The sequence below is a fragment of the Monodon monoceros genome, unplaced genomic scaffold (genome assembly GCF_005190385.1).
Source record: "Monodon monoceros isolate NGI ecotype Baffin Bay Population unplaced genomic scaffold, NGI_Narwhal_1 Super_Scaffold_22, whole genome shotgun sequence".
Classification (NCBI taxonomy): Eukaryota; Metazoa; Chordata; class Mammalia; order Artiodactyla; family Monodontidae; genus Monodon; species Monodon monoceros.
In genome coordinates this window covers 112,335,455-112,345,796 of record NW_021703779.1, presented here as the reverse complement: position 1 = coordinate 112,345,796, position 10,342 = coordinate 112,335,455, and the positions used below count along the sequence as shown (strand labels likewise).

Genomic DNA, 10,342 nt, shown 5'->3' with positions numbered 1-10,342 from the left:
GAAGGTCTGTAAAGTAGATCCCCTGAAGTATTAGAGCTGAACGTCTCCAATGCCACAGGGGTTTTACTTCCTCACAGGTAGTTACACTTGTGATTAAAATCACTGTGGTGAAGTCACAGAACGTTAGAACTGAACAGAATCTGGATGATAGATCTACTCCTTCATTTTACAGATGAGGACTTTCAGGCCTAGAAGGTTAAATAGCTAGTTAATAACAAAGCAGGTCCTAGAACCCAAGTGTCTAGACTCCCAGGCTGGGGATTTCCCATCAGGAAAAATACCTGAACCCTTAACAATCGTATCCCACCTTCACAGTCTGTAATTACATTTGGTTCATTGGACTTAAAAATACCATGCAAATAGCACTACAATTACAAAAAATCTTGATTGATACAAACAAATGCACAGAATCAACTGGCCGATAGTTTCCACCAAAGGCCTGAGGCAGTACATATTTGTTCTTTTAAAGTAAAAAAGAAAGGCTCTTAACACGGCTGGATTCCTGTATAAATCAAGCGACCTCACTAACAGCTTACCTAGATGACATCCAACACCTTTCACCCAAGTCTCGGCCAGCTGATGACGTAAGCTGGGCAGGAAACATAAATTTTCCCCTGGTAGAATTTTGGAAGACCTGTGTCAACAACGCCCCTTGCTGGTCAACGTAAGAAAAGGCAAAAGCTACTGCTGTCAAAATCAGGGCTGTAGCCAAGGTCACAGCCGTGTCTCTAAGCCATCTTCTGGTCTTATGGGCACCGTGGCCAGGTCAAGGGAGAAAGCATGGAGAAAACAGCAGGAGGGTGGAAAAACCTGCATTTGGCGGGGAGACATTTATGTATACCTAATTAAGGATAGATCTCAGGGAAAGCAGATACATTTTTAGTATCCCACTGAGTCTGAACAGACTGCTTTAAGACCCATACCCACATGTTATGCTTACACAAATAAACGAGATTTTTATTGTTAGTATCAACGAACACAGATGGAAGAATATTCACGTGTCAAGGACACATTGCTCACAAGATCACAAAACGTCTGTTGATCCGTATTCATCAATGATTTGGTGAATCACTACATGTCTTTGAGTAATATATATATATATATATATATATATATATATATATATGTAAAGAGATTTCTAAAACTTCATTTCTATTTGGACTCTGGCAATAAATTCATTAGAAAGAGAAAGCTGAAGCTTTGCAGTTAACATCTATACCTTTCACAGATATCTTGATCCACCAAACATGAAAATCACATCCCTTCACACATGTTTTAAGTTGTACACAAAGAAAGCACAAGAAACACTGATTTGGCTCAATCATTTGCCTAATGAAAGGCTTTTTTAATTTTTTTATTTAAAAAAAGAATCCCTCATAAAGCTGTCAGGGGTACCTGATGACGTTACAGAAGCAAAGTGTTTTCTAAGCAGCTCCAGGGCTCTGTTGTTTCTTGCTTGTATGGTCTTCTCCGCTCTCAGTTCATTCTTGATGGCATTGAGCTCCCCGTGTATCTTTTCCATTTCTAATTCATAATACAATTTCACTTCTTCCTTTAGTAGTGCATTTCCAACCTCAGTTTGCTGCTTTAACTTCCTAACAGCTTCTTTTAAATCCTTGTTCTCAAGGCTCAACTTGTGGATGACCTCTTTGGCTTGCTGGAGCTCTTCTGTTAAGTTTTTAACATTTGTTGCTTTTTCAGAGAGGTCATTTCTTAAAGCTTGAAGTTCCCAGTCTTTCTTGGAAGTTTCCATCCCTGCTTCTTGAAAATTTAGGGGTTTTGAGGAGACTTCTTTTTTGCAGTTCAAAAGTTCTCTTTCTGCATTTTCGAATTCCTCTTCTATTTTTCTGCATTTCATATTAAGCGCTTCCAGCTCTTCGTTCAAAAGATTCAGGCGAAGTTTTGGAGACATTCCTTCAGTGAATTTCTTCTTCTTGTCTTTTCGTGGTGGAGTTGATAATTCCTCTGTACCCCAGCTGAGAGGCTCTTCTGCACTATTAAAGCTTTCTTCAGTTGCAATGTCTAAATTAGATGATTCATAGGAGGCAGAATTTGTGTCTGCCTCATTCTTTGAAATGTTTATCTTTCTCTCTCTTAAATTTGGTTCTTGTTCATTTTCATTTGGTTGAGAAATAACTTCTTTCCTTTTAAATTTATTTTCTTCTTGAAACTTTCTACTAGACAAATTAAAAATCCCTTCCATTCTCTTGGCCTTACCTAAAGTCATTTGTTCAGAAGAGGATTCAAGCTGAGAAGCCTCATCTAGAATATCCTGTGCACTATAAAAAGGAGCAAACATATTCTCCTTCCAGTGTTTTCTTCTAGCATCCATTTCTTCAGGCACCTCTTCCAATTCCTGAAAAACAAAATTTAAAATCAAGGCACATATTTACACTGGCAGCCGGGGTAGTGGAAAGAACTAAGAATCCTGGCTCAGGGGTGAAAGAACCTAAATATTTGAGGGCTGGCACTCCCTCTAACTCACTGAGTGACTTGGGCCTCAGTTCCCTCATTTATAAATGGAAAGGGCTAAACTAGCTAAGTTCTACAGACCTTTCCAGCTTTAGAATTCTCTGATCCTATGAAATATAACCAATAAATGGACACACTTGGCTATTTATTGTAGAGAAAATAATTCTATGAGAAAGCAGCATGAAAACAACTGCTTTAAAACAGTAAAAGTGATTTTAAATTAATAGGTTAATATTGATAAGTTAAATCTGTGCTTCCAATGTGCCTGGTGTTTTTTTTCTAGTTCTTTTCAGTTGGACTACTGTTTATTCATTCTTTAAAGTGACTAAAACATCAGTGCTTAATGCAATGTGAGCTGCTTTGGGTAAAGTATACCATGCAGACTTCCTTATGACTAACGCTGCCAAACGCCCTTCTGTCTTGACCTGTAAATTCCTGCTATTCCAGTCTTGGGCTTTGCTTTTAGGGAAGACTGCCAAGCGTACAGAATTCTATCCGTTTTGACAGCAATTTCATGATGAGAACCGAATGTCAACAGTTGAAAATATTAATGCCACCAAATGGGTTTTTCTCGAGATACTGATTCCAAATATAGCTTTTAGGTGAAAACTTAGCATACTAAATCACAGCTAACTTTCTAAATTTACAAAAATTAGAGGATACTTATTTTGTTTCAAGGAGTCTTCCCTATTCAAAGACAGTCCATAACATAGAGCTTTCCTAAAACACAGAAACATTTGATCAGTAACTACTTTTGAGAGAAGGGAGAAAGAAGGACCCAAGCAACATGCTGAAGGGCCACCGGCATCTGAAGCCACCAAACTGGCAACTGCAGTTACCGCCAAAGGGTGGGAAGAAGGAGGGGGTCACTTTATTCATCTTATACATTAATTTGCTGTAATATAGTTGGAAGATTACCACCGAGAAAAATCAAAGTATGCCTGCATCTATTTTTCCCGTGAACACAAATGTAATTTTATCTTGGTAACAAAAAATGGCAGTTGTGTTTATTTTTTAATTAATATTTTCTTTAATATTATTAAAGATTATAAATGTAATATTATATTAATATATTATAATATTTAATAGCTGTAATATTTCATATTATATAAAGATGCTAATAGTAGTGCATGTTATCTGTAGAATTTTGGAAAATACAGAAAATCACACGTACAAGAAAAAACCAAAAGAAATCTTCCTCATAATCCTGTGGCCCTGAGATAACCACTTTTTTCTATATTATTTCTTGATAATTTTCTTTTTAACGAGTATAGTTTAAATTCTAACAAATTGTTCTTACTACAGACAATGAGAGAATAAACTCGATACCTACATGCCTGACACCTTCCCCCCAAAAGAAGAGGGAAGGGACTCACTCTATACCCAAGGATACATCTCCACTGACAACTATTTGGCTTTGAGGAAAGGAAAAGGTACAAATATGCAGTGAAGGTGTTAAAATGATTGGTTCAAAAGCCATAACCCAAGCTTTAAGTTTAGTCAATCAGACCACGGTAGTAAGCCAAGACTTGAAATTCATGGTATGTATTTGCCATTGGAGCATCCTCTCCTTTCTCCTGAAATGGTCCGTTCTGACTTTATTATTCTGTTAGTCACCATCCAGAAGCATCGATGATCTATCTGTCCTTAAAGAGGAAGATGACCATAATCCCATTTGCTCTCCTCTCTAGAAATATGAATGCAAATACTGGGAATTATTACAGGGATCATAAAGGAAAGGAACAGAGGAAAGAGAAAAGATGGCAATACTAATTGCCAGTCACATTTTTATTTATTTATTCATTTATTTTATTTTTGGCTGCGTTGGGTCTTTGTTGCTGTGCACGGGCTTTCTCTAGTTGTGGTGAGTGAGGGCTACTCTTCGTTGTGGTGCGCGGGCTTCTCATTGCGGTGGCTTCTCTTGCTGTGGAGCACAGGCTCTGGGCACGCAGGCTTCAGTAGTTGTGGCACGCGGGCTCAGTAGTTATGGCTCACGGGCTCTAGAGCACAGGCTCAGTAGTTGTGGTGCACAGGCTTAGTTGCTCTGCGGTATGTGGGATCATCCCGGACCAGGGCTCGAACCCGTGTCCCCTGCATTGGCAGGCGGATTCTTAAGCACTGCACCACCAGGGAAGCCCAGTCACATTTTTTAGCAGTCAAATTTTTACCAGACAACTCTGTAAAAGTTTTAAAATGCTTCTAATCAGGTAGCAATGGGAGAGACATTACTATTCTTCCTACCTAATTCTGGATGAAAGGCATTGGTGAGATTGATCAGGAAAGCGGTATGCAGAGGGGCAAGGTGAGACCACTTTATACATGAAGCTAGCAATAATGACAAATCTGAGATAGAGGTCTGGGTATAGAGAAAGGTTAAAATAGAAAGCTCTTTTCATTAATGATTTTGCACCTTGAAAAAGTGACTTCTATCTCCAACCCTCCCATAAATCTCTGGCTAAAAACATATATACATATATTTTTCCAGCATCACCACATTTTTTTCCTGGGCCTCTGTATAATTTCCTGATACAGCCCATGCTTTTCACAGAACTGGGAAGAGTCCATTTATTTTATAACTGAGGCTCAGAGAAGTTAAGCGACTTGTCCAAGTCCACACAGCCTATAGTGGTAAAACTGAGACCCTGTCTCCCAGATCAGTGCCTATTCTAAAATTCCTCTTTATTCTTCTGTTAGGTTTCACTCCACAAATTGAAAGAAAACAACCCACTATTTTCAGAGCTTAGGTATTTTTAAAGGGCCACAAAAGGAGAGAGGAAAAATGAAGGGGGGAGGGTAAGGAGAATTGCATGTCACATATCAAAGGCCAGAAAGAGAAAGGTCTGAAAAGCCTTTTGGAATTTCCCTCCCATAGCTTACACAGGGCAGGGTCAAGGGGTCTCTGAGCTGCTTCTTTCTTTCTCTCTCCCTCTCTTTCTCTCTCTCCTTTCCTCCCCTTTCCCTTTCCCCCTTCCCTCCTTCCATTCTTTTTTTCTTTTTCTCTTTCATTGGCAAGATATCCTTTAAGGGCTTGTTCCCAAATCTAGTCACAGAGTATGGCAAAGCCCAGAGTGCGGGTAAAAGGTGCCAGGCTCATTTTCTCTTCACAGATTGCGTGGTTTGTTTTTTACGCAGAACAAGTATGACATTAGTATTCTTTGGCAAAGACAAGAAATATGCTTTAAGACAATGATACTCCTTCCTCTACCCTGGCGTGGCAGCCATTTTGCTTTCAATAAACTTGATTAGGTAATTTGTCGTAGCATAAGGCAAATCAAGCCAGAGCCATTATTGAAAGTATAAGCATGCCTTTTTAGTGGGTCATTTATTATTACAAGTGCCTACCCAACACTATATTGGATGTTGAAGGACTGAAGGGTAGGGGAAGGAGGTCCAAGAGAAATGAAAAATTTAAAGAAATGAAAACACAGGAAAACAATATAAAGTCATATGACAAAAACAACATTAGTGGTCCTCTAAGCCAGTGATCCCCCAGAAGTCCTTGGGACTGCACTGTTAAGGCATGGTTGTCCATTATACAGCTACATCTGTTCATTTGTCTCTGACGTGAACTGATAATGGACACCTGACGGTTCTAGTTAGTGTCTCCCTGAAAACATCACCATTCATCCTCTGGTGACTTACTTTTGCAGTGGCAAATTAGTAGGGCATTTTGGTGGAGTAAGGAAATTTCTTGACTCATGGAAATGGCTTCTACTCACCTAAAGAATTTGGGAACCACTGATAAACTGAAAATGGATTTATAATGTAATATCATATAATGTAACTGTTGAAAGCTAAGCAAAGAGTGATCATTTATTATGGATCTTTAGGTAAACTGTTTCATAAAAATCTTGGGTGAATGCATATGTCTTCAAAAAGTTCCAGAAAGTAATACACTGTTTATTGTGAAAGGAGAAACCCACAAAACCATCCAATTTTCATCTTCAAGGTGTGGGGCCCTGGGAAATATGCTCATATTAAGATGGATAAGTGATCAAATATGTGAAATCTAATTATTTATGTTCTAAAATATTTATACTTTAAACCACATGCTTTAGGGAAATTTGATGACATAAAAATCAAAGATCTCTTTTCTTTCTTGCCTTATCTCATTTACATTAGATTTGATTTCAAAATTTCAGGACCATCTCTTTTGCATAATTCTTGATCTGTCTGCAAAATGCAATTATTCTTCCAAGCAGGGGTAGGCAGGGACTGGGAAACCTCCAGAGGCTTTTTCCCACCTCACAAGAGTGCTTCATCCCAAACTTTGTAAATTGGGAGTGATGTTTAGCAAAGGTCATCTCCAACCTGTGATGGGGCAGTAAGGGGAAGACAAAAGGCCCTTCTTAGCCCAGGCAACGTTTTCCCATTATTCTTGGATGGTTTGGTTCTCTCAACCCTCAGAAAAACTGCTTGGCCAAGACAGGAAAAAAACGTCTGTTTCAAAGAAAGTCACTGGCCTTGCTTCTTTGCTCAATTGTCCAATCTGTTCTCACATAAAAGCAGTAGTTCTCAACTTATTTTTCTGCTTCCACTGTTCCCAGGCACAAAACACAGCCATCATTATCCCCTCTCCTTGCTCCAGAAGATGCTGACCTGCTCCCTTTAGGGGAGCTTCTCCATTCCCCAGCCTTTCCAAAATCATTGGTTTACAGAAACTATTAAATACAAAAATGAGGACTGCCCAAAGCTGTCTGAAGGAAGGTGGGTAAACATGTTCTACCATGCAAAATTGTGGGGAAGGAAAAGAAAGTTCTTGAGAAAGGAATTAAGTGTGGACTATGGTAAAAAAAAAAAAAAAGACTGAAGGAATCAGATATCTTGGCTCCCACACTTTAGAACTATGTGAAAACTTACCTTTTGTGAACCTCAGTTTCTTCAGATGTAATATAGGGACAATATACCTATTTCCAGGTGGTTAGGAGAAATTATTGAAAATGAAAATGGAAGCAATTTTAAAGTATACTATACACCATGGGTTTTGTTCTTTTTTAGATTTTCCTTACCCTCCCTCGGAACATAAACCAGTCAAATAACCCAACCCTTCTCAAAAGATATGTGCTTCAAAGTTGCCAGCCTGAAGTCATCAGACCTCAGAAAAAGTCAGTTTGAAAAAAAAAAAAAGGAAGTACTATTAAGGTAAGTAGGAGGGAACCTAAACTTGAATCTTACATTAATTCGACCTGCATCTTCATGGAAGAATTAGCCCTAAATCCTGTAAATTGTTGATGTCCGCAAATTTCCAAAGCTAAATTGATTCTAAGCAGAAGAGTTGTAGTCTTTTCTACATCCGAAGAGATTTGCATTTTTTATCACCAATTGCTTTACCATGAACTTTCCAAATGTCCCAGTGTTTTTCAGAGCCACCAATAATATCTTAGAAATATTACAAATGGGGTGTCAGTTTGAAGATTATCAAGGATGACTCCGCACTCTGAGCTTTTCTTGTGCTTCTGCATCATTTCATACATAGTTTCATTTCACCAATACGCTGTGATCTCCTGGCATCTTATTCATGGTTGTATCCCTGCTGTTGCCTGACACATAGTGGCCCTCAATAAATATTTGTTGAATGAATGACCCTTAATATTCTTCCTGAAAATCCTACAATGTTTTGATTCTAATTGAGTTTCTGTAAGTACTTATAACTTCTCTTTTGGCTTATGAGGTTTTGGGGGGTGACATTTTAGGGAAAGGGCTTTTATTTTTCCCTTAAAGTTTATTTGGCTTACCTAAAGTCTTCAGGACACTTTTCTTTTGTATTTTCATGAGGCTTTTTTGATAGTGTACTGACAGTGCAGACTAATGGTCTAGTTAAAAGATTGAAGATTTACACTGGGTGAGGCTGTGTGCTTCTTAAACCTCCATAACCAGCTAGCAGCCAGCAAAACGGTACTTACAATTCCTGACGTCCAAGGTCTTCTGTCTGATGCCGCTGTTCTCCTTCTCCAGATTGAACTGAAAAAGAAAATATATTACATATAAAATATATGTTATATATTTTGGTTAATATATAATTAACCAAAATGCCCAAATCTGTGTTCATATGAGATGTAGCTTAAAATTACAAGTGATAGCCTTAATGTTGTTTGGCTTACCTGAAATGCGATGTCAGACACTTTGAAGCAAGTTTCCTTTTGAACTTGTCAACCCAATTTCCCCACTACCACACCACTAAGTCTTCCTTCCCCCAGCAATGCAAATATCAGATGGGACAAGAATCATGGTGGCGTCTTATTCAACACGGTACCTCCTCGCCTTTAGCAATTATTGAACAAATGAGCTACCACTGGTGGCCACAGCGGCATGCTTGTTAGTAAGCAGCAGGCCAAGAGCCGCGTTAGCAGAGGCGGGAGCCGAGGCATTGCCTCCCTCCCCCAGAGTCTAGTTATTTTGAAAAATCATTAAAAAGGGAAGTGATCCCGGTTTTTGCCTTAATCTTTCATGGTCCTCACATAGGAGCCAAGCGGACAAATTGTCTTCTCTATTGTTTGGCCGATACTGAGAGCGAAGCAAAGTACCATTGAAAACCGGGCCCTGTGCACGGTTCTTACCCCCAATTCTTTATTATTAGTGTGGAATAATTCCTTCTAGGAGAAAAGATACGAAGTCGCCTTAATTCCAAAAGGCCGAGTACTTTATTAGCATGGAAGTCACTTTCTTCCTATAAAGCTGCATCTAAGCATGCATAGTTTGGGGGTTTTCTCTGTAAATGGTTAACTAAACTCCTGCCACCGCTGCTTCCAGTGGAGACGAGGTGGCTAGCGGTCAGGGTGCTGCCCGGGCCGCCACCGCAGGTGACACCTCCCACCTCTCCAGTCCCTACCCTCTGCTGGCGGGCCGTGAGGAAGAGGGCAGGGGCGAGGCCTGACCCCACTCCTCCTTCCACACCCCGAGTCCCACACCCTGTCCCCTTCCCTCCCAAACGCCCGCCAGTTCCCGGCCGGGACCCTTAAGGGTGAAGAAACCCGCAGTGGGCATCGAGGCGGGGAGCGCGCTGCCTCCGCCCGGCTCACCCAGGGAGGGCGAGGGTCTAGCCTGGGGAGCCCCGGCCGGGCCGGGCGCAGACATACCTGGCGGCGTGGGTGGGGTCCGGTGGGCCCTGGCCCCTCTTCCCTGAAGACGACCACCAGCGGCGGGCGGCTGCCCTGGGTTCGGCGCTGGCCAACACGACCCCTCCGGACCGGCCCCGGGCAGAGCCTCTGCAGTGCAGGGCCAGCGCGAGCCGTGCCGTTGCCTGGCAACCGGCCAGCCCGATTTAAAGGGACCCGCGCGCCGCTGCCCAGAGCGCCGGGCCGGGCGCTGCCTGGCGATCGTCACAGCCCGCGCGAGCACTGAGCATGCCCGGTGGGGCGGGCGCCGCGGCGGCTTCTGCCTGCACGAAAGCCGAGCTCGAAGATGAAGAGAGCTGAGTCAGGGCGGGAAGGGTCGAGAAACTGCGAGGCAGCCCCACCCATGGTGGGCTTATTACGGAGGGTCTGGGTGACTCACAAATCCACCTGGACACTGCGATTGTGGGGGAGGAGGGAGTGACACAGGGATAATCCCTAGGCCTGCAGTTTAGTAACGTGACATGGAGGACGGTTAGCTCCGGAAGGTAGCCTGGATTTGGTTCAGGGTCCTTGACAATATGCGAATTGCACCCCGCCCCCCGCCCGTCCGCACAATGGTCTGGCCAGAATTTCTGCCTCTGATCGACTTTCTAAGGGCGTGTGACAGGAGAGCATGTCCCCCGGCCGTGCCCCTATGGGAGACTGGGCTTGTACCCCGGGTAGCCCACGGTTTCCTCATGCATCACTCAGGAATTTCTCTAAACCACTCTTGCACCTATTTGACTTTAAAACCTACTGCAGGCAACTAGTCCTAC

The 10,342-nt window shown here is 41.8% G+C and overlaps 1 protein-coding gene across 1 annotated transcript; it reads right to left on the bottom strand.

The window, feature by feature from the left end:
- Positions 1-1,329: 1,329 nt before the first annotated feature.
- On the bottom strand, positions 1,330-9,651 carry CCDC160 (coiled-coil domain containing 160). Its single transcript, XM_029241155.1, has 3 exons — positions 9,549-9,651; positions 8,376-8,433; positions 1,330-2,356 (listed from the first exon to the last, which is right to left on the bottom strand). Exon 3 carries the CDS (start codon positions 2,330-2,332, stop codon positions 1,355-1,357), a length of 978 nt encoding a protein of 325 aa, XP_029096988.1. The 5' UTR covers positions 2,333-2,356; positions 8,376-8,433; positions 9,549-9,651; the 3' UTR covers positions 1,330-1,354.
- Between the last annotated feature and the right edge of the window lie 691 nt (positions 9,652-10,342).

What these genes read in the sequence shown, in the direction of transcription:
- CCDC160 (XM_029241155.1), bottom strand. Translation starts at nt 2,332, where the DNA reads ATGGATGCTAGAAGAAAACACTGGAAGGAGAATATGTTTGCTCCTTTT.